This window comes from Gastrolobium bilobum, unplaced genomic scaffold (assembly GCF_033153095.1).
Source record: "Gastrolobium bilobum isolate Gb01-03AN ecotype WA unplaced genomic scaffold, APGP_CSIRO_Gbil_v1 utg23696, whole genome shotgun sequence".
Taxonomy (NCBI): Eukaryota; Viridiplantae; Streptophyta; class Magnoliopsida; order Fabales; family Fabaceae; genus Gastrolobium; species Gastrolobium bilobum.
Genome location: NW_026895108.1, coordinates 68,870 through 93,208, shown reverse-complemented (window position 1 = coordinate 93,208; position 24,339 = coordinate 68,870). Strand labels below are relative to the sequence as shown.

The window sequence follows — 24,339 nt, the reverse complement described above, 5'->3', positions numbered from 1 at the left end:
TAGGCGGCAAAAAATTAAAATATGACAATTTAAATAAGAAATTACGAAAGCGTAACAATTAAAAATCAATTTACGGATCTAAAACAACCAGTCGCGTCCAAAATAATTGTGACTGATCGCACCCAAATAAAGCACATTAAGGTGCTTGGTCATAAGGATGGCAAAAATGAGTCAACTTGTAACCCGCATAAAATGTGGCAGGTTGGGTTGACAAATATGAGTTGACAACCCGAGTCAGTCTGACCTGAGCCAGCTGAAAAACTGAGCCAACCCGCGGGTTAAACGGGTCAGCTCGCGGGTTATCCTTTTTTTATTTATTACAAAAAACAAAAACAATAAATTTTTGCACCTTTTGTGATGTATTTTGAGTTGTTGCTTTGGTCTTGTAACTTGTTAATTTAATTATACTCAACAACTAAATATCTTATATAAGTGTTTTCCTTTGCAGTAAATATCTTATATCAAATGAAAATCATTTCCTTAACTTCCGCACCACATGTACTAGATGAGTGTGACAAAGGCTATTTTTTCGAGCCAACTCTAACTCGGCTCGGGTCAAGTTAGGTTGGGATTTTTAACTCCTTTTTTTTTTAGCCAACCTTAACCCGACTCATTTTTTTCGGGTTACAAACGGGTTGGGTCGGATCGAGTCGGGTTGGCCCATTTTGCCAACCCTACTTGGTCACACCCAATCTAAGTGTCAGAATTTCGGAATGCCATAAGTTTTAACTCGAGTGTTAGAATCAGGTTTTTTTTTTAATCCGCATAACTTTTCGAGATCTACGCAGTGACATCTCATTGAAGTGGATTTCGTAAAAAAAAGAATTCCAACTTTTTTTCGAATTTGCAATAATGGTGCTCCCACAAAAGCATTTTCTCCCAAAAAATTTCAAAAAAAGAAAAACATACATTTATTTGCTAGGAATGTTTCTAATCATCACAGTGGTTTCCTCTCCATCCACACACATAGCAACAAAGGACAACAACAACAATGTTTCTTCTTACTAAAGCCCCAGAGTATTGATCTTGTTGCTAAAAAACCATTAGTTGAGACGCGAACAATGGCGAAAAAGGAGTGCCAAATTGCTAGCTAGGGTTAATGGAAGTTGGTGGAACCATTGTAACGGGTAATAGACACAAATGATGAAGTTGGCGAAAAAGATGAAGAGACGAGGAAGTAATACTATTGAAGATATAGGGAAATGGGGAAACTAGGCCAAGAAATCGATGGCACGTGCTGCAGCTCAGCTCATCATGTTGGTTTGGGGGCTTCTAGGTTTAAACGCTCTTGTGGTTATGACACCATTGTTGCAAATTCAAGCTGTGTTTATGGGAGACAAAACTTTAACTTAAATAACATCATTCACATTCGCAATGATAAAATGTGCCAAACGAAGTACAAGGAAGCATTTTATGAAATTTTTTGACCAAATCCTCTTTGGGATCAAAAAAGTTCCAGCGTATAGATCTCAAAAAGTTACGAGAAAACAAAAAAGAATAATCTCATTCGGATACTCGAATCAGAAGTTATGGTTTTTCGAAATTTACGGTAAAACTGTTGACTTTTGACTGTCATGTGTCATTACCGGGTGAGTCGCGCCCCGATTGGGAGCGACCAAGCACCCTAAAGCACCTTATTTGAGCGCGACCGGCACACCAATTTTGGGCGTGACTAATTGCTATAGATTCGTAAATTGGTTTCAAAATACTACGTTCTTGTAATTTCTTGTTTAAATAATAATATTTTATTTTATTTTTGCCAAATTTAGGCTCACCGCAAGTAACATAACTTTTTTCTGCTATTTGTGTTATTAAATTTGAACTAATCATCAACTTGATCGAGGGTATCAGATCAATGGATTATCGATTATTGATTGAACCGATTAAACTAAATTTATGAAAAGAAATGTAATAAACATATAAATAAAAATAATATGATATTCAAAGCAATGTTATTAAAACTGGCCCGGCCATTGACCCGGTTGAGGTATTGGGTTACTGGCTCACTGATTCAACCAGTGGGTCACTGGCTCAACCGCATGACCCGTTAATTATATGCAGTTCTATAATTTATATTAAAAAATTATAAACATACTCAAATATCTAAAATAAATGATACAAATTTCAATTGTTTTAATATAAAAAATAATAAATCACACATTATTATCCAATAAATGATCAAACAAAAATATAATGATCGTGATATGGGGCTTTAGGTTCAGTAAACGACATCTCTATCTATAAATCAAATTAAAATTTTCCTGCATAGTGCATAATTGAGATAATATTAGTGTTGTAGGTATATAACCTATGTAAGTCAATAAGTCAAAAAGACTCAAATATGTCCATTATGATTTTATTTTTTTGAAAAAATAAATTAGAAATTTTTTTTTGGGACCGGGATGGGTCGCATCGATTCTGATGCATGGCCAGTATATTCCTTCACCTGAATCGGTTATATGACCGATTTACCAATTCACAGGTCGACTTGCCCGGGCCGGTCTGGTTTTATTAACATTGATTCAAAGTAATGTGAGTGATTAGCATTGTATTATCTCCCCTCACCTGCACCGATTAATAATTCGAATTTCTTTTCAAAAAATTAAGAGAAAACGGTTTGTCTTTTTAAAGTATATAAATTGTGTCATTTTAACTGCTTATAACTATGTACTATAGTTATAAGAGTATGGTTATATTGATAAACTTTTTTAAAAAAAACTTACAAACTACATTATGTCTGACCAATAACACTCTATTCAAGAGTGTCTTACCGGTCAGACATAGTGTAGTTTGTAAGAATTTGTAAACAAAAAGTTTGTAAATATAGCATTTCCCTAGTTATAATATTAAAATTATACTTTTTCACTTTTCATGTCATTCGATAGGTTCTGAAGAGAGAAAAAAATATAACTTTAATATTATAATTATATACTTCTCAAAATATATAATTATAAGCAGTTAAAATAATGGGATCATATTTTCTTATGTTGTAAGATAGCATGAGATAAAAAAAATAGAGACAAATTAAACGTGGGTCTCACATTTTATATTATAAGAAAAGAAAAATTAATTGGCACGAAAAATAAATTTGTGTAAAAAAAAATTTGCTCTCGTGTGGCAGAAGAGCATGATTTCCGTAAAATAATACATGTGTCCTTTGAAAGAGTAAACTATTTTCCCTAAAATAAAATCCACCAATGCGATCCGATTTTAATAACACTCTTTTTATTAGTTGATTGGTACTTGTGGGAGTGGGAGTGTGTAACTGAAAGGAGTTTAAATGATTATATTCATAAATATCTTAATGAGAATAACCATTATCTTATAAGTCATGGAATCCTATCATTATCTCGAATCCAGCTAAAATTTAGAAAAATAATAACTAATATCCCGCACATTTAGGACACTATCTCATCATATTCTCACAAAATCAAAATATTATCTATCAGTGTTTCACATTGAGACACTATCTAACATGCCGATATAATCATTTTAATTTGTTTCAAAATATATATATATTTTTTTTGAAATCCATTTAGATCAAATTCAATCAAAATAAATTTAAAAGAGGGCACTTTTTCTTGAAGTTGAATGTACCCTTTATCCGTGTCATTCTTCATCTCTTATTTATTTTTAGAGTAAACACCATTTTTAGTGCCTAATAATATCTACGAAGTCCTTTTCAGTCCCTGGCAATAAAAAAGGACCAAATTGGTCTCTGAAAGTACAAGAAAAGGGTCACTCTACATATTTGGGAGTTGACATAAGGACTAACATGACTCCTTTTTTTGTAATTTCAGGGACCAATTTGGTCTTTTTTTATTGCCAGGGACTAAAAATGACTTCGTAGATATTGACAGGAACTAAAAAGAGTGTTTACTTTTATTTTTATTTGTTCTTAAATATTCCAATCTAGTTCGATTCTGGGTAAATATCAGAATTAAGACTTTAAATTTTTTTAAAAAAAGGTACCGAAAAGAATAAAACGCATACTCTTACTTCATCCCTGACGCTAACTGCACTACCCTCGTTTGTTCTTTATCTCTTATTCTTTCATCAGTTTCTCATGGGTCTATTTGGGTTCTTCCTTCCACTCCTTTCACGCTGACTTTGACGAATCTACCCTGATTTCCTTTTTTATATTTCCTTCCCCCTTTAGTCCTTTCAATTTAAAGTTGACTTCTTATGTTGAAATATTGTCGTTACCCACACAAACTTTTTTATTGCAAACAGAAAAAGAAGGGTCTGTGAAAATTATTCATTGAAAATCTCCTCCTTTTTTCCATTGAGAATTCAGAATTGAGGGGTAAAGATGAACGGGGTTTCTATTAAGTCTCGTCAATTTTATGGCTCTCTGGAATATGCGAAACTTACTCTTAAGTACCATTCGCTGTTGGAAGATTATTTAGAGCTACAAAAGGTTAGCGTCGTTTTTTCTTTCTTTCTTTCTTTTTATTATTTTTTTATTCTATACTTTTGGGATTTAGTAGTTTGATGTTTTGGTAATGTGCATATTGTTTTATGTTTTTGTGCGGGTGCCTAGATTATTTGCTATTTGATCGTACATTCTACGGCTCTTAACCATTGATTTTTCCACATAGTGACAAAAAATAAAAGAATGAAATATGGTATTTGTAACTTTTAAGAGACTGTTTGAATCGTTTTTTTTTTAAAAGAATTTTTATGATTTACTTTTTTTAAAAAATTACAATTATTTTATGTTTGGATGGAATGCATAAAAAATATTTCAAATGAAAAAATTATTTAGATGTAAAAATTATTAAGTATTTCTTTATATATAAAATTACATAGAAAATAATGTGTAATGATAATGGTGATGGTTGGGATGTAGTTGGAGGTTTGGGCAAAATTGGATTTAAAAAAAAAAATTCTCTTTTCATTAAGCAAGGAAACCTGACTTGAAAAAATATTATTTAAAACTATTTAAGTTTTTTTTTTAAATTAAGTATATAAAATAACTCAAAATAAATTTTTAAAAAAATTGATTAAAAAAAACCCATCCAAGTACCCACTAAATCATGTTACTTTTTAGCCTAAAGAATGCTAGAATATTGGCTTACCCAAAGAAACACACTGATGAAGCCATTTACGGGTGTCCGTTGAAGTGAGTTTTGGATGGGTTGAGTTTAAGATCTATTGATTTTTTTTTTCCTTTCAAGTTCCAACTCGTTCATAAGTGGGTTGGATTGGATTGAACCTGAAATACGACATACACAGAAAAGAAATTACTTGCTAAAACATGCCGAAATACCATATCAAAAACAAGATACATAAGTCTTAATATAAGTATATATTAAAAACAAAACATACATAATTCTTAGTATCTAGCTCACCATATATAACAAGTCACAATATACATTAGTCTTGAAAAAGAAACAAGTCTTAACATAAGTATCAAGGAAACATACGTGATTTTAAAGGTTATAATAAGTCACACGAGTCAATATTATTACATATAACTTATGGTTTGACTTTACTATCAATTTTCTCGATATACTCACTATCACCCGCATGATCCATTGGATTCTCATCACAGTGATCCATTAAATGCTTCATTAGCTTCTAGTTTATGTTTTCTTTAGTCACATTCTCAATGCCTATACTCAAACCATGTAATGTTTATACTATTATTTCGAGCTTCAAACCCTAACATATAATAAGAAGAGGTAGGATATTTTTAATATCGAATATTCCTGGCTATCAATTTATTATTAATCTAATATAATTATATATTACTGGTAGTACATTAAAAGCTTTTTTTTCTCTCTCTTTTTAGAAATTTTTCAGAGATTATTTGCTGAAAAGTAGAATTCAACGGTTAAAAAGTGGTAGTAAATTAAAAGTAGGAATATTTGATAGTAAGAATATCCTAGCTCTAATAAGAAACAAAAATACAAAACATTAAAAAAATCTCTTAACAAAAATGTTGAGTTTTAATTTTGAAGTCAATTATTAATAGCTAAAAGTTTATAAAAAATTATGACAATGTTACAGGAGTATGTTTCCAAGAAAAAGAAATTGCAAGTGAAAAAGCGGAAGCGAGAGATACTTCTAGATGAAGTTCGGTATGAAACATTCAAGAGTTCATCTCATTGTTATTATGTTTTCTTCTATTGAATAATTCTGTGACCAGTGCTTTCTGAATTCAGGTTTTTGAGGCAACGGTATAAGAATTTAAAGAAGTCACAGGTTGCCAAGGTTGTACCAAAACTTGGTCCTTGCCAAAATGCAAACATTCATGATGTGCCCATGAGGAAGGAGAGCAATCACATTGCCAATCAGGTATTGATTTTGGCTTAAAACCCCAACTCACTGTTTTCAGCATAAAGGAACATAGAAAACAAATTGAGGATTTTGAACCTGAACCAAGAATAATTACAACTGTGTTCAGTTTATTTAAATGAAAAAAGAAGAAGTTGAAGTTATCTTCTTTAATGCAGACTAACATAGAGCACGAGGGCAATGGGAAGGAAGAGCTTGTGTTGAAGACACAGAGTATAGAGAAGCCTATGAATTTCTTAATCAGTGAAAAGAAAAGTGGAAAGAGGAAAGTATCATGGCAAGATTTGAAGGTATAAACTCCTTATCTTCAATGGAGGAGAAACAACTATTTTGGCCTACATCATCTTTTGCACTGTTGGATAAAACAAATTCTGATATTATATTAGGAAAATCTTCCAAACTTGAGCTAGGAACATAACTTGTGTCCTTTTAATTGTTTTTCACTATGTTTTACGGGTAAGACAAAACATAGTTATAATATAAATTTTTTTTTTTTTTCACTTTCTATGTTAGCTAATATGACTCAGGAGAGAAAAAAAAACTTTTGTACTATAACTATTTTCTACCGGTAAAATATAGTTTAAAGTTACTAAAAAGACACAAATTATGATTATTAATGAATTAGAATTTTCAGATTTAAGGTGGTTTATATTTTCCTTTGAATGGCATTGATCCAAGGAGCAAATTTGAAGCGTTTTTATGAAGTTAATCTTAAGTGACAATAGAAATAATAGAGGTTAAAATTGAATTATATTATCAAATGGTGGGAGCTTAGTTGGCACATAAGAGCTGAGTAGGTGGAGAAAAGAGCATATGTTCGATCCTCTCAGTATCACTTTTAGGAGAGGTTTAAAGCCTTAATCATGGACCCTCCCTGAATCAAACTAGTCGCGAAGCGATGAACTGATTGGAATATTTATAAAAAAAAATTGAATTATATTGTTTTTATTTGGCTTGCATTGGTAACCTTACATCTTTGCTTAGAGATGATAATATTATGATTTACTTGAAAGATTTATTAGCCCATGATTATGTAAATGATTATAAAATACCTAAATAATATGAAATTAAAGTAGAGATTATGCATACTTTGTTGAGTTATCACAAAGTCGGAGGAAGGGTGACTACATGCCATGATCTTCCTCTCGATGACCTATTTCAAAAGTGGTAGCCTTAATGCGATGAGAGCATAACAGCTCATGAGATTTAATCCCAATATAAATAGGTTAGAAAGGGGACCTAGCCAAATACTCTGAAAAAAGATTGTGTCAACTGGGTCCACCCATCATGGAAATCAGGATCACACTAAAGCCTACATTGCTGCCATAACCAATAGATGTCATAAGCGCAACTCAATATGATCACAATGGACTAATCAAAATAATAAATTGGAACATTCATAAATCCGATTAATTTTAAAACACAAAACTAATTAATTAATATTGCGCACATAAAGGAAAATTTCTGACATTCTCCCACTTGAGCTATATTAATTAATTTAATATTATTTTGAAAATTTTTTTTTTTTGAAAACGATTTTATCAAGTTAATAACGAAAAAAATCATTTTACGTGGCCACGATTTCAAAAAACAATATTCTAATTCCAATATCAGCATCTCAACACAATTCAATCCAACATAACCGTATCATAGGAACATGGCGATCAATATATCAAAAATATCATAGCATATGACCTTCCATACTCACATACAATGAGTATTACATCTTCATGAATCAAGGCCTAGTAGTGTCGTAAGAATTAGTGCCAAAATGTGATCAACAGTGTAATACATTAATTCTTATCGGTCCTCAATTTAATTTCTCAACAACTGAAGTTACATTTCTGCAATTTCCAAGCAACGTAAAATTACACTCCATAATATAATTTCTCAACAACATGAAATTGCATACTGCAATCTTTAAACAACATGAAATTGAATTAACGCAATTTCCAAACAACATAAAATTGCTTAGTTTAAATAAACCAACACGTCACAATACAACATGAGATCTCAAAATTTGTGACATCAATCATCTTTAAGCTCACGACATGCTTAAAGATATTCATATTTCTCAGTCGACAAGAGAAATAACAATAATGATGATAATCAATTATTAAAATTCAAACAAAAGTCACAAAAATCATCATCAGTTTGCATGACCAAAAAAACAAATTGAATTTAAAACACTCAAAAGAAAGCCTCGAGTACAACTCCTACTAAATTAAGGGAATCAAAAGAATTTAACGTACACATATGTACAAAGGAGGCTACTTCAATGTAGTTCCTATAAAAGCTTTTTTTTATCTACATAAAGTAAATTATTTAGTAAATCATCATCTTACTAAAAAATGAAATGTATCTACATAAAGTACAAAGAATATACATCTACTCCCACTTACTTTCATGTAGATGCAAATAAATTAACAAAAATTCACTGTTAAGGCAAGACGAATGCATCCAAATAAATTATAGGGCAAAATACAACTTCAATTAAGGCGAGTTATTACAACGAGACCAACAAAATAGTACATTCCCCTTTGGGCATAATACACTTACCAAGGTTAAAATCTCAGATGAATTAATTAATGAGCATACACTAGCTTCAGAGATCTGTCCTATTTGGGCAGACAAATCACCTAGACCAATGCACCCCAATAACTTTATTACGGATAAGCTTCTAATTAAAACACACAATAACTCTCTTTGGGCAGAAAATTGCATGAAATAATTAGAAGCATTCCTCAAATTTACAAAAACATTTACATGACAAATAAATTAATCCCACTTTAGTGGTGATACCTATAGTAATTCATAGAATCTCTTACAAATCTTGTCCAAAATCATGATGCATTTCACAAGAAGGTGTAACACCCTCACTAATCATGAATTTAAATACATTTGAAAAAAAAATTGCACTTAAACAGTTCAAGCAGAAGCATACACTAAATGAATAAAAAAATATTTTACAAATTATACATTTTCATTTCTTATAATTTGATATAGTCAATAACTCAACAATGGCATAATTGTTGTTAATGGTAAATATAATTGATTGACATATGTAACAAAATTAAATTTGGGCAACAACAAAATAATTTATATATCATAAACCCCTTTTGGGCAGGAAATATAATATACAAATATTTTTCATCACATAAAGATTTGAACAATTACATACACTTATAAAAATTCATCCCTTTTAGGCAGAGAAATTTTTAAATTATATATATTTCTCCATAATACCACATGCAATTTACAAATAATTTATCCCCTTTAGGCAGATAAATAATTTTAAATTATGTAACCTTATTAATAATTTTTTAATGCAATTTCCCAAATTATTATATGTAACAACCCCCTTCGGGCAGGTAATTAACATATAATAATTCAAAATAATAAATCAACAACAATGCCCAACAATATGAAACACTTCACAACATGTGTTTCGAACAATATGAAACAATTCATAACATGTGTTTCTAAAAACATGAAAAACACTTCACAACATGTGTTTCCATAAATTCACAACACGTGTTTCGAACAACATGAAACAATTCATAACATGTGTTTCTAACAACATGAAACACTTCACAATATGTGTTTCCATAAATCATATTGCATTTGTCAACCAACAAATTTTGCAATAAAAATTCAGCACTTAAGATTAAAGTATAAGACAAAAAATACTAATTATGCTTAAGTAGGAGAAAATTATATATAATTGTCTAAAATTTATTCCTTTTAGACAGATAAAATTATAAATTACATATCTCCATGATTCCAACATAAAGGCATCACATGTAATTTTTAGAAATTTATCACATAATTTTTTTTTAAAATATTTGCATGATGAATTATAACTAATGTCACACACTTTATGTGATCCAAAATTGTCATTAGTTCATTGGCAAAATGTAAGCTAACCATTTAGGTGATTATGGGTTCAATTCTCATTTCATACAATTTTGACTTCTTTAATTGTTAACAACATATTTCAAATGACCCAAGGGTCCAATAATATAAAGGCTCAATTTATAATCCAATAAACAAAACTAATAACAACACCAAATCTGAATCAAAATTCAGTTTGCACAATCCCAAATGAGAAAAACTAAAGCATAGACCAAATGAGCAACCGTAACAGTTTCAGGAATTTCAAAACTTAAACATTACATGAATAGTACTAAGTTTCAAAAAATTCTAAAATGTTGGTAGAGGCTCAATAAATAGTTTCAACCCACGTTGAAAAGAGATAGTACTAAGTTCCAAAAAATTCTAAAATGTTGGTAGAGGCTCAATAATAGTTTCAACCCACGTTGAAAAGAGAGACCCAATTCAATGGAAAAAATAATTCACTAATTTCACAACACCAAGTGTTTCACTAAATACCCAAATGTTAAACTGTAACTGAAAGTCTTAATGGAATTTAAGAATCAGTAAATAGTAATACGCAAATCTGAATACAACAATTCATGCTAACAGTCCAAGATATTACGAAAATGGAATTCAATCAAAACAAACTAATAAATCTAGCCAGTAACGCCACTGATTTTTCAAAAATAATAAAACCTAACTTCGAGCTAGTTGAAACAGTAAACATAGAAGACAGTAACCCAGAAAATAATTCACATTAGCATTGAATAAAATAATTCACAAGAATTCTAAAAATACACCATTTTGAAAGTGTATTCCACTAAAGATGCATACTATCAAAAAATATATCCTCAAAAGTCCAAAGTTTATGAATTGTGGGATTTACCCATGTAAAACTATTTCACATAAGTGACATAAATAATTCAAGACATATAAAATTCAAAAAATGATACTTAATGTCCACTTACTAATAACTAATAAATGTTAATACTAACTATCTAAAATAAATATAAGTATTCCTGCTAGGTGAATAAAGACATGAAACATTGTTATTCACAACATAAGAAAAATTTCAAATTAATAAGTGAAATCAAAAGTTGGGTCCAATTCACACTAAAAATTGCCAATATTCGAATATGAGCTCCAAAATATCGGAACAAAGTCAATGCTTAGTTGCCCATGCAACAGTAAGTGTGAAAATAATAAAACCAACTCATAACTATACAAAGACAACAATTGTACGAACACCCCTACCTCGCGTCAAGCTAGATCAAAATATATTTTAATTTTAATTTTTCTATATCAATCCTCTTTTATTTTATTTAATAATGCAGGTTTACCCATCATAATCGGGAACAGTGACCAGACTGCCATGTTTTTGGCAATTTTTTATCAATCTGTCACGCGAATAATATTTTTTACCAGACTGTTACACGTTGAAATTCGCTACGGTTGGTAGCGAACTTAGTAGCCAATGATTTCTTGAAACATGACACACTTTCGCAGGAAAAGCTGACAGCCAGGTGTCCAATTTCGCTACTACTGGTAGCAAACTTGATAGCCAATGATTTTGTGACATGTGGCACAGTTTCGCAGGAAAAGCTGACTGAACGAAGTGAAGTTTGCTACCAGGGGTAGCGAACTTGGTGCGTTATTTCGCGCAATCTTGTTGCCCGATCAAAATTAATGTACTAGGTACAATCAAAAAAAGAAAATGAAGGAAAAAGACTTTTTAATTAATGTACCAATCACCAATCACAATTAATGTACCGATGAGATTAAATTTTGATTGTACCAATCACCAATCACTTCAGAAGGACATAACTTGTGATTCAGATATCCAAATTAGATAATTTTTTTATTTTATTTCACATAACTTTTCGAGATCAACACAGTGTAATCTTATTTGACGTATTTTATCTCTCACAAACATCGTTCGAATTTGTAACAATAGTATAACCAATATTTAATATATCAATCACCAATCACAATTAGCATATATCAATCACCAATCACAATTAGCATACCAATCAAAATTAATTGTGTTTTGTGATTGGTACATTAATTATGATCAAAATTAATTGTGATTGATACATTAATTAAATAAATTTCTTTCATTTCCTTTTTTTATTATGATGAGTACATTAATTCTGATCGGGAGAACAAATTTGGGGACAATGACCAATGTGCCACGCTTTGGCAAACAAATTACCAAAATGCCACGCGAACAGTAAAATTTCCCAAACTGCCACGCGGGATAATTCGCTACACAGTGTAGCGAATTACGTTTGCAAATAATTCGCTACACTGTGCAGCGAATTATGCCAGGTCAGGTTGCCCCGTCAGCATCACTGCCACGTGTCATCCCAGGAGTAATTCACTGAGGTATGTAGCGAATTACTCCTAACCAAAACCTGCTGCACAGCAGCATGCTGGACACGTGTCAATCATACACAAATTCGCTAGACACCCCAGCGAACTTCCCTTAAAATTTTTCTATAACTCCCCTCCGCCCCCCACCTCTTCATCCTCACCCTTCTCTCTCAAAGTGTGGTCTCTCTCTCTCTAAAGGTTAGTTTTATTTTTTCTTTAGTTGTTTTTGTTTTAAAATTTTATTTAAGTTATTATTTAATGTTTAGTAGTAGTTAATGTAGTTATTTGGGTTAGTGTTTTTGTTTGATTAGTTTATGTTGTTTCAATATTGTATTTAATTTATTATTTAATGCATTATTTAATGTTCAATAGTAGTTAGTATAGATTTTTGAAACATTAGGTTAGTTAATGTAGTTATTTGGGTTAGTTTTGGTTGAATCCATTTTATTTAATGTATTATTTAATGCATTATTTAATGTTTAATGTTAGTTAGTGTAGATATTTTAAACATTAGGTTAGTTAATGTAGATATTTCAAACATTAGGTTAGTTAAAGTATTATTTAAGGTTCATTCTCTTTCATATAAAGTTAAGATAGTTTAGTTTTATATTTATGCTATTAAATTTTTTCCTATAATCTGAATTGAGTTTTATCTACGGAAATGTTCATGCTCTTAAAAATTTCCCTATAAATTTAATTTTATAATTATGGTTTTATAATTTTGTAATATAATTTAAAATGTTAATATAATTGATTTTCTTTTTTGATTAGGCTTTAATAATTTTATAATATTAGTTAATGTTGATTTTTTTAAATGTTAGGTTAGAAATCACCATCGACATCTGTATCCGATGACTCACTGTCCGGAACAAGACCTTCATCAACCTCTTCCTCCGAACTATCGGTACGCCATGATGGATCGTACATCTCGTGGACCGGCAAGCTTTCATCAAACAGTTGTTGAGTTTGTGGTGCAAGCGCGGGGGACGCGTCCTCATCTTCCAGATTAACCACTGGAACCATGTTTATGTCGATGATGTCAGTGGATGGTGGAGAAAATTGACTGCTTGATTGTCCACCATAGTTGACTTCTGCATAAAATTCAATAAATCTTGACTGTGTTCTGAAGTGCTTGCATCTACTACCAACGTTACATCGTCATCTTCAACAATTTCGACGCCAACCCATTGCACGGGGTTACCAGAGGCACACCTAGCGGTCAATCGAGCAAGAGTTTGACCACGTTGTAATCTCAACTTCTTGTAGATTATCTTCTTAAGCTCGTGAAGATTGCATGTTGGGCTCATGCGAAACATTTTTGCATCACCTTCAAAAACTTGCCCGTTTGGTCCCAAATATCTTCTCCCATTATAATAAACTGTGGCGATTACATCATTCCTACCCTCACTCATCTTACCAAAGTAGAAAATAAACTAACATTCACAAAAGATAACACAAAAGTAGTAATGTTTGTATATAAATGGCAAATTTTCGCACTCAGAGTCCGTTCCTGAAATGGAATTGAGCTGATTTATAGTAACAAAGTTCACTACATGAGGTTCTACTTTATGCAACATAATTCGCTATGCCCCCTAGCGAATTACTAGGGGGCTGACACCTGTCCATTATCAATCAGAGCGGTCCCTATTTCGCTATGAGTCATGGCAAAATTAGTACATAATTCGCTAGGCAGTACATCGAATTATGGGGGTATTGACACGTGTCCTGACAATGACTGGACATGACTGACAAACTGACACATAATTCGCTGCAAGGAACAACGAATTACAGGAGTTGTGACACGTGTCCGACAAGAGACTGCCATGAATGACTCCTGCTCACTGTAATTCGCTACATACCCCAGCGAATTACTCCTGGGATGACACGTGGCATTCTTGCTGACGGGGCAATCTGACCTGACATAATTCGCTGCACAGTGTAGCGAATTATTTGCAAACGTAATTCGCTACACTATGTAGCGAATTATCCCGCATGGCAATTTAGAAAATTTTACTGTTCGCGTGACATTCTGATAATTTATTTGTCAAAGCGTGACACATTGATCATTATCCCACAAATTTGTGTCACATAGAGCATCAAGTTGCTATCCCAAACATTAATAATGAACGTTAATCTTGAATCCCCTAATAATATTCAATTCAAAACACATGGGCCATTTTAAATTCATTTCCGTGGGCCAACCAATCCATTAGATTCAAAAAAACTGCATCTTTGGTTTGGTATTGTTACTGTAATATATATATATTCTCTTCCTCAGGCACTGTAAGCAACCCTAGACATTTTCACATTTTCCCTCCTTCATTTCTTCTCTATTTCAGCGAAAAACTTAACAAATTATGTCTTCGTCCTCGGAGTCCCAAGAGCCCTTACCTTCATCGGAAGCGGCACTAAGCAAAAAGGCGGCGAAGAAGGAAGCCGCCAAACAAGAAAAGCTCCGCCGTCAGCAGGAAATCGCCGCGGCTGCAGCCAAACTTTCAGTTGACGAGACCGATCCTCTCGCCGCAAATTACGGCGATGTGCCAATCATGGAGCTCCAATCGAAGAAGACCGCGGCTGAGGTCGGAAACTGGACACCGGTGGAGGCTCTCGACGGTTCTCTGGAGAATGAGGTGGTGCTTATTCGTGGAAGGGCACAAACTATTCGTCCGGTGGGAAAAAAGATGGCATTTTTGGTTATAAGGCAGCATGGGTTCACCGTGCAGTGCTTGGTGCAGGCGCAGCCTGATTCGGTGAGTCCTCAGATGGTTAAGTACGCTGCTGCACTCAGCAGAGAGTCCATTGTAGACGTTGAAGGTGTAGTTACCATACCAGCCGAACCTATCAGAGGTACTTCGCAGCAGGTTGGTTTGTTCTCGCTTTATTAGGGTTTTTGATTTTTCTAGCTTTTAAACTTGACTGAAGTTCTATGATTTTTTATTTTTTATTTGATAGGTGGAAGTTCAAGTGAAGAAATTGTATTGTATCAATAGGTCTGTTCCAACTCTAGCATTTAATCTTGAGGATGCTGCTAGGAGTGAAATGGAAATTGAGAGGGCGTTGCAGGTTTATTGATTAGATATGCATTTTAATTGTATTGTTATTTTGATCTCCCTATAACTGTTGTTACTATAACAAAAGAGTTCATTTTTCTCCTTTTGTTTTTTTTTTTTCATCCGTGGTAACATGATTTTTAATGGTTGCAGGCCGGGGAACAACTTGTTCGTGTTAATCAGGATACAAGATTGAATAACAGGGTACTGGATCTGCGCACAGCAGCTAATTATAACATTTTCCGCATGCAATCTCGAGTTGCAACGGTAAAACATGCACTTTTAAAGTCTTAAGTTTATAGAAATAAATGCATAGTGAGACACTCTAATAAGAAATGCATTGATGTTTGATGCTACCCTGAATGATTTAATTAACTTTGAATTGCATTGTTGGGCAGGAATTCAGAAATTTCTTACTTTCCGAAGGATTCATTGAAATCTTCACTCCGAAGTTGATTGCTGGTTCTAGTGAGGGTGGAGCTTCTGTTTTCAGACTGGACTACAAAGGGCAACCTGCATGTCTCGCCCAGTCACCTCAGCTTCACAAGCAGATGGCTATATGTGCTGATTTTGGCCGTGTTTTTGAGGTTGGTCCTGTGTTTAGAGCGGAAGATTCCTACACTCACAGACATCTGTGTGAGTTTAGAGGTCTTGACGCTGAATTGGAGATCAAGTACCATTATTCTGAGGTATATTTGGCTCATTAGCATATATGTAATGTGTTTGCTTTAGAAATTATTAAGGTTCATAACCTGATTTATGGATGATTTGAGTTTTTGGGCAGGTTATGGATATAGTTGATAGATTATTTATCGCAATATTTGACGGTTTGAACAAGAATTGTCAGAAAGAAATGGAAGCTGTGAGGTCTCAGTATCCATTTGAACCATTAAAGGTGCCTATTTTGTATAATCATAATTATCTTATGTAGTGGATTTGTGCTATCAGTTGCATAGTGTTTAGTCGATTTGTTATGTAGTGTGTATACTTATCGTGTAATATCAGATGCAAATGCATTAGTTATGTGTTCTTGTTTCTGATCTGACAATAGCCCTGTGAATCTGCAGTACCTGCGATCTACTCTACGACTTACATATGAAGAAGGGGTTCAGATGCTCAAGGTAAGATTAAAAACTTTTAAACTAATTAACTTGCGCTAGTGGTAGATAAACAAGAAAATGATATTTAAAGTTAGCTATAGGTTGTCAACAAAATGATATCTCATTTCATAGATAATCAATGGTAGTTTGGCCGAACATCGGGAAACTTGACTTGTCCATTAAAGACGATCTAATCTAACTAAGGATGAAATTTTTTGTAGATGTACCTCCTTGAGGATAGCCAGAGTTGTAATGCACCTCTGGGCAAAAACCTGGAAAATCATTGCAATAGCATGCACATCATGTGACTTGATTAAAATGATCAACAATAAATGACAGTTTAGTCAATTCAGAACTGGACTTGTGAGTGTCATAATATTTTAATCAATCATATAGGATATTTAGATAGTAGGCATCTACTAAAGATAGTGGGTATCAAACTTTTAGCTTTTTTGGAGGAGGTTTCCAGCCAAATTCAAATTGCTGTTAACTCAGGCATCAAACCTATGTCATGCTGTCACTTGCTCAATTTTTTTTAAAGACCCTACATTTGTAATTTTTTCTTATACATAGTTTGTTTATCAAAATGACAAAGAGAACTAACAATTCATTTACCTAACCCAAATATCCCAAATACCTTTGATAAACTGAGAATCAAAATTTAACTAAACCAAAATTCGTTCCTCTTCAGCTAGGGAAATCACAGGTTGTCTGTGTTTCAGAGTACCTGGGAGGAACATCGTAGTTGTAAACTCAGAAGATTTATGCAGTAATGAAATTAGAAAAAGGAGGTAAATATAATTAGAGTAAACACCCTTTTTAGTCCCTGGCAATATCTACGAAGTCCTTTTCAGTCCCTGACAATAAAAAAGGACCAAATTGGTCCCTGAAAGTACAAGAAAAGGGCCACTCTACATATTTGGGAGTTGACATAAGGACTAACATGGCCCTTTTTTTGTAATTTCAGGGACCAATTTGGTCCTTTTTTATTGCCAGGGACTAAAAAGGACTTCGTAGATATTGACAGGGACTAAAAAGGGTGTTTACTCATATAATTATTCTAAATCTTTTCAAAAAATAAACAGATAGGCAGAAACCAGAAAAAAAGCTTAGAAGAGCTAGCATTAATAACCAACAGAAACTGGCACTCAAAACGTGTTTTGTTCTTTTCTTTCATGCTTGCCTTAATTTTATATGGTATATGCATGTCATGTTTTCCCTGCTAAAAAAGAAAAACAAATTCATAACATCAGAAGTATATCTTGTATACATTCAAATAAACAAAGTATATAAGGGATAAACAAAAAAACATTGGAACTTAACAGAATACAACAAAAAGCATTGGAATTTATTTAGAATCTTGGAAAGTCTAGGCCATGGGAAAGCTAATGCCCAATGGCAATGAGTCTTCATGCTGTTTGAAGACCTTGAACTAGTTGAAGGTGGCAAACATATACCGTGGAAAGGAAAAAAAAAGGTATACATTTAGTTCTGGGAGAGAAATAAAGTAAATAGACTGAAAGGTTGATAAATAGAGAAAGAAAATGAAATGGAGAGAGTATTTTCTTTGATCCTCAGAGAGCTTTGCAACCTTTTTTTGGGTAACTCCTAATGAACATTTTAGGCAACCAATTCAGTCTAATATCTTCAATTTAGTTGGGTGAAGAAGAGTCATCTCCAGCGCTGTTGAGTCATTCGGAATGCAAAAAATGTGGAAATAAGAGTAATGATCAAAACAAGTAAACATAATTTAAAAGCTTCTTCAAAGTGTTTATCGAAATGGGGTCTGGTTCCATAAGATACACCCTATTTTCAGCTGTAGTGATTTGTGCTTATCAATAATAAATGGATACCTTGAAGCATTTCCCCCAAGAAGTATAACCGGGATAGTCTGTTTATTGTTGATTCATTGACTCTAGGAAGAGTCTGATAGCTTTGTTTAGTCATTAAAATTGTGGCAACACCGTATTATCAATCCATATCATAGTCTCGTGTGCTTGTCAATGAAAAATGGGCAGTTTGGAGTCCAAGAATGGATGACAGTAGTATATTGTTTGTTCATTGTTGATTGGTTGACTCTATTAAGAGTGCTTCTTCAGATAATCATGCGATTAGTGAGCCAATTATAACCTCTTTTAGGTTCCAAATGTTCTGCTCTAAGGGGTGTGAGAACTGATGCTGTAAAGGCTTCCTGTTTAATTTTTATCTTATAGATGGTTGTGGGAGTTCACTACTCTATTGAATCATTGAACTCAAGGCTCAGAAAGGACTTAAAACTTATTATAACTACAGGATAGAAGGAATGCACAATATAAATGTCTTGCAGCTATTAACTCAAGGCTCAGAAAGGACTTAAAACTTATTATAACTACAGGATAGAAGGAATGCACAATATAAATGTCTTGCAGCTATTAACAATTTCTATTTGCAGGATGCCGGAATAGAAATTGAACCTTTTGGTGACTTGAATACTGAAGCTGAAAGGAGACTAGGCCAGCTAGTTTTGGAGAAGTAATTATTTTTCTCAATTTTTCACTACTAAATATTTTGTTTTTGCTGTTATGAGCTATTATTCAAACAAATTTTTGGTTTGTTATTCTTTTTATAGGTATGGCACGGAGTTTTTTATCCTTCATCGGTACCCTTTGGCTGTAAGGCCATTTTATACAATGCCATGCTGGGACAATTCAACATACAGTAACTCGTTTGATGTCTTTATTCGAGGTAAGCAATAATTTGATTTGTCATACAAAATGCTTTGGTATGACAATCTGGTGCGCTTAACTCATTGTGTCTGGTTCAACTGTCATTCTTGTTCTAGCATATGTATCTATTTCATAGAAGCTTGTGTCTTTTATTGTTAATTGATTTGAACCTCTCTGTTTTCTTTGTCCCATATGTATCTATTTCATAGAAGCTTGTGTCTTTTATTGTTATTTGATTGGAACCTCTCTGTTTTCTCTGTCCCTTAGGTGAGGAGATAATTTCAGGAGCTCAGCGAATCCATGATCCAGTATTATTGGAACAACGTGCAGAGGCTTGTGGCATTGATGTCAGAACAATATCTACATATATTGATGCTTTCAGGTATTATTTATCCCCTCTTTCTCTTCCTGTGCTCAGTGTTTCATACTTATGTCTCTGTATTTGGCCTTCTCTCCTACTTCTCAAATACATCTCATTCTTACGTACTTCATCATTTTCAGATATGGTGCACCCCCACATGGTGGTTTTGGTGCAGGATTGGAGCGTGTAGGAATGCTCTTTTGTGGTCTGAATAATATTCGCAAAACATCACTTTTTCCACGTGACCCACTTAGGCTCGCACCATGATAATATTATATCCAAATAGTAGCCCAGATATTGAGTTTTTTTTTTTTTTTTTTTATATTTGTTGCGAAATGTTTCTTTCCGTAGAATCTGAAGATAAAATATTTGAATTAGCAGTCTTGGAGCTGATATTGAGCACTTCATACATGCTATATTTCTTATTGTTGACTCAGTAATTGCTACTTTGCCACTGTGCATTGAACTGCACTTTGTTGGTATTTTCGACCTAGCAAGTATTGGTGTGAGGATAATTCCTATCACCCCGTGTTGATAGTTCAAATATCAGGTGTCCATCAAAGCAAAGCCTGGCAGTAACTCTTTTTTTCCTCATGAACGTAGAGTACTAAACGAACTAGTCCAATTTGAATTGCGGTGTTGCCTTTTGCTGGCCATATTTTTACGAGTTTAAGGAATTTCTAGACATTTGAAAAAGGGGTCTTTTTTATGTCAGTGATCGGATAAGTTTTTTAATTGCAGTAGATGTTACATGAACTAAGTAATGGTGGGACGGTAATGGTTATCATTGCCTTAGCATCTTCAGTAATGTGAGAATAAGCTACTAGATTCTCTAGTTTAAAAGACAAGTTTTAATCTAGAATTTAGATAGGGATGTAGCAGAGGGGAATATGGGAACATATGAGTTCATTTGAAACGTGTGAAGATTCTATATGCGAGATTGAGTCTTTTCTACTTCCCATCATTCATAAATACACATCATTTCCTGGCCATATAAAATTAAATTTGAAAAAAAAATTCGTTATTCACCATCGAAGACAAACAACATTCACTTACAAAATGACACTACAACTCTCTTTCATGCGCATAAGTGTACTAATACTAGGTAACTTTCTCATACTTAGGACTAGTAAATAAATCCATTAGTCGATGACTCATCATCTATCCAATCCATCTATGTTTAAGTCCAATGTTTAATTGATTGGATGAATTAGATCATATATAATTAATGCACAAACCAAAAAATTTATTGAATAAGCAAGGTATGTCCAATTTATCAAAATTTTAGAAATCTCCAAATGCGGTATTTTTTTTTTTTTTTTTTTTTTTGATAACAATGCGGTATTTTTTTTACTAGTTAGACGAATGATTCATTAATGTTAGAACTTATTGGAGTTTAAGAGTTTCTTGTAATCTTAAAAACTAAAAAGTGATTCATTAGGGGGAAAAAACAAAAAACTTAAAAAAAAAATATTTGTTTGATATTATTTTTTTGACTCAATCTTATTTGTTTTTGCAACTTTTTGTTGTTATTGGATGGTTCCTAATGGCAAATAGATGACTTTCTAAGCAACCTACTTCAAAGAGGTGTATTAAAGTGGGAAGGATGTGATATCCTGATTCCACCTAATATAATTTTTCTTTGTAGTGAAAATTATTGTTTTAATTTTAATTTGTTTATTCAGTTAATCATTTAATTATGCATTGTTAATCATTCAATTGTTTATTTGATTAATTGAAGAATCACAACTATGGGTCCTTCTCGTCTAGGTCGGTTGATCCTGACCTGGTCGATATGCCATATGGATATTTGTTTGAAAATGCTCAGATCAAGAATGCTTGTTTCGTATTAGAATATTTTCCACGAAGTATAGTAGAGCCGAAGTCTTTGGATACAAAATTTTTCTTAACAGAGGGGTTCAACATTGTTCATGTTTTTGATCGCGCACACTTGAGAGTGATTGCAAAGATGTCGTGCCCATATTCAAAGATCATGGTAAAGGTCTTCAACTAGAATTGTCACTACTTTGATGGGGACCTTACATCCATCGTATGCGGCATTAACATAACAATGATTTTCAAGATGTTAACTGAGTTGCTGGGATATGATTTTTATGTTGTGCCTTATGACGGAGAGCGTCATGCTATAAATGATGGTTATAAGTGTGTTGATATTGTGCCTAAGGTGAAAAGGCGTGATGTGAGGGAGGCACAATACATAAGTTTGGAGTTGGGTTGCCAACGATGAGTGTATATTATTTTATATCATGAATCATATTATTTTCCTTCAACCTCATAATCACGAGAAGGTGCTAGAGAGTGACCTGGTTGTTATGTGCGTCATCCGACATTGAGTGTAAGTCAATTGTATGCATTATATCTGTTGCATTATGTAGTGTGTTGTTAGGAAGGTCGCGCTTCCATTTGCCTTTATTGTTCAGAGGATCCCAAAGTGCTTTGAGGTACCATAGATAATGAGAATTTCAAGACTGTAAAAGACTAGAACTCTAAGTTTGAGAAGCGTCTCTTAGAGTAGTATAAGATCACCAAGGTTAGGAATATGTGGCAATAAAAGACATGGAGCTTGAAATCCAGTTGAGGGGAAAAGGGGATGCGCATATAGAGGAGGCTGATGATAGTAGAAATGATGACGATGATGGTGCTCATGAGCAGATCCTTATGCCAAATATGGATCCAATGCTCCTGTTGTTGAGGGGGACATATCCTTCATAATGTCACGACCTCCATGCATAGCCTTACATGAGAGATTGAAGGGTGGACATGCAAACAAAATGCAATGTGGACTCGTACAGAGACTCGTATAACTAGACTTGAATATTGAGTAGACCACTTAGAGGTTTCATACATACAAGTTTTAGGGATCATGGAATAGTAAGTTTTAGCTAAGGATGACGAAAATGAGGACAATGATGATGATGGTGATAATGAGACACATTCAAGGTAATTTAGGTTGTTTTAAGTTTGTATTATTGTTTCATTTGATGTATTTTGATTTAAACATTGTATGGTTTGTGCTACTATTTATGTACTTATCTTTTACTATTGATTATGTTATGTGTTTTAATGCTAAATGAATTATCTTTTTCTAATTTTTGCATAATATTATGAAATTAAACTTAAAATGGAGGTTTACGAGCTGGGACACTCCTAAACCTCCATTACATGTCAATAGAATCATGTTTGCATCAATAACAAACCAAGATTTCAAATTAACATATTGAAATCAACACGAAACCATGATTACGTACCTTACCTTGAATTGGATGGGGAGTCCCCTCAAGTGGTTTAGACCCACAAAGATTCATAACAAGTACAAATATACAATTTTATGTCAATACAAAGTGATTTGGATAATAAAAAAAATCGTTTTGTAAATTTAGTTTTGGGAGTTCACTGGTTTACTCAGTAACTCATATTGGTTTACTTGAATAAATGAGTTATTCTAGTCGATGAAATAGTTACTCAAGTAAGTAATAATTAACAACTAACCAAACCAAATAGGAATAGATTGATATATAATTTAAAAATGACTAAATTAATATATAGTTTTGAAATAGGGACAAAATCATAAATGTTTTAAAAATTGTCAGTAAAATGGTCAATCAAGCTATATTTTGATAAAAGTTTACAGAGAAGATATATTTTTACTACTAAAATTTTTTACTACCAATTTACTACTTATTTAATCACTATTGGATCAATATTTTTTCTTTTTTCAAAAATTTTGTAGCATTTGATTCAATGGTGATTAGATAGGTAGTAAGTTAATAGTAGAAAATTTTGGTAATAAGAATATCCTCCCTCAAGTTTGTAAAGGAGCCTTGTACAATAAAAAGAAAAAAGAAAAGAGAAAAAGATTGCAGCCCATTGTGAAATTTGAAACTACGCGTTTTTATTACATACCTCTTAGCTTTAGCGTCAGGAATGGACATTAAAGTTTAATTTTAATCTACCATTACTTAAAGGCGAAAACTTTTCTTACGTTGGTAAGAGTTTCGTCTCTTATGTGATTGAAACACTTTTAGGTGGGTTCTTTTATTTTAATGGAAATATTACTCTCCTTTTAACTTATCTCATTTACTCTCACTTCGATTTTCGCACCTTACTTTTTTTTTTTTTCTTGTAATGGTGGGACTCACCCATTTTCTCTCTACCACATAAGATAATTATCTTATGTGAAAAGAGATTAATAAAACCCTTATTTTAATTACTAAAAAAAAAATTATATAAAACAATAGGAGATGATTTCTCTCCGGTAACAAAGTAACGGGAGAGAATCATCTCCATTACTTAAATGGTTAAGTTAAAAAAAAAAAAAAAAAACTCTTAACTAATTGTGAAAAATATCATATTAAAATTGAAAAATGACCATATTTTTTCAGCATATTTTTATTTTGAAAAGTGACACTCTGATAGATGTTTTTTTCTAATTTTTTAAATTTATTTTTTAAAATTAATAATACATAATTTCCTTATATTTTTTTTAAGAAAAAACCTTTAATCCCCTCCTATATAATAAACGTCAACCTTAACGTGAGCAAACGGTGGTG

At 32.7% G+C, this 24,339-nt stretch overlaps 1 protein-coding gene across 1 annotated transcript; it reads left to right on the top strand.

Moving 5' to 3' along the window:
- Nucleotides 1-14,856: 14,856 nt before the first annotated feature.
- LOC133308136 (aspartate--tRNA ligase 2, cytoplasmic) lies at nt 14,857-20,291 on the top strand. The gene is made up of 10 exons (XM_061508771.1): nt 14,857-15,413; nt 15,505-15,615; nt 15,756-15,869; nt 16,001-16,291; nt 16,387-16,497; nt 16,670-16,723; nt 19,134-19,213; nt 19,311-19,426; nt 19,675-19,789; nt 19,909-20,291. Exons 1-10 carry the CDS (start codon nt 14,910-14,912, stop codon nt 20,033-20,035), a joined length of 1,623 nt encoding a protein of 540 aa, XP_061364755.1. The 5' UTR covers nt 14,857-14,909; the 3' UTR covers nt 20,036-20,291.
- The last annotated feature ends 4,048 nt before the right edge of the window (nt 20,292-24,339 follow it).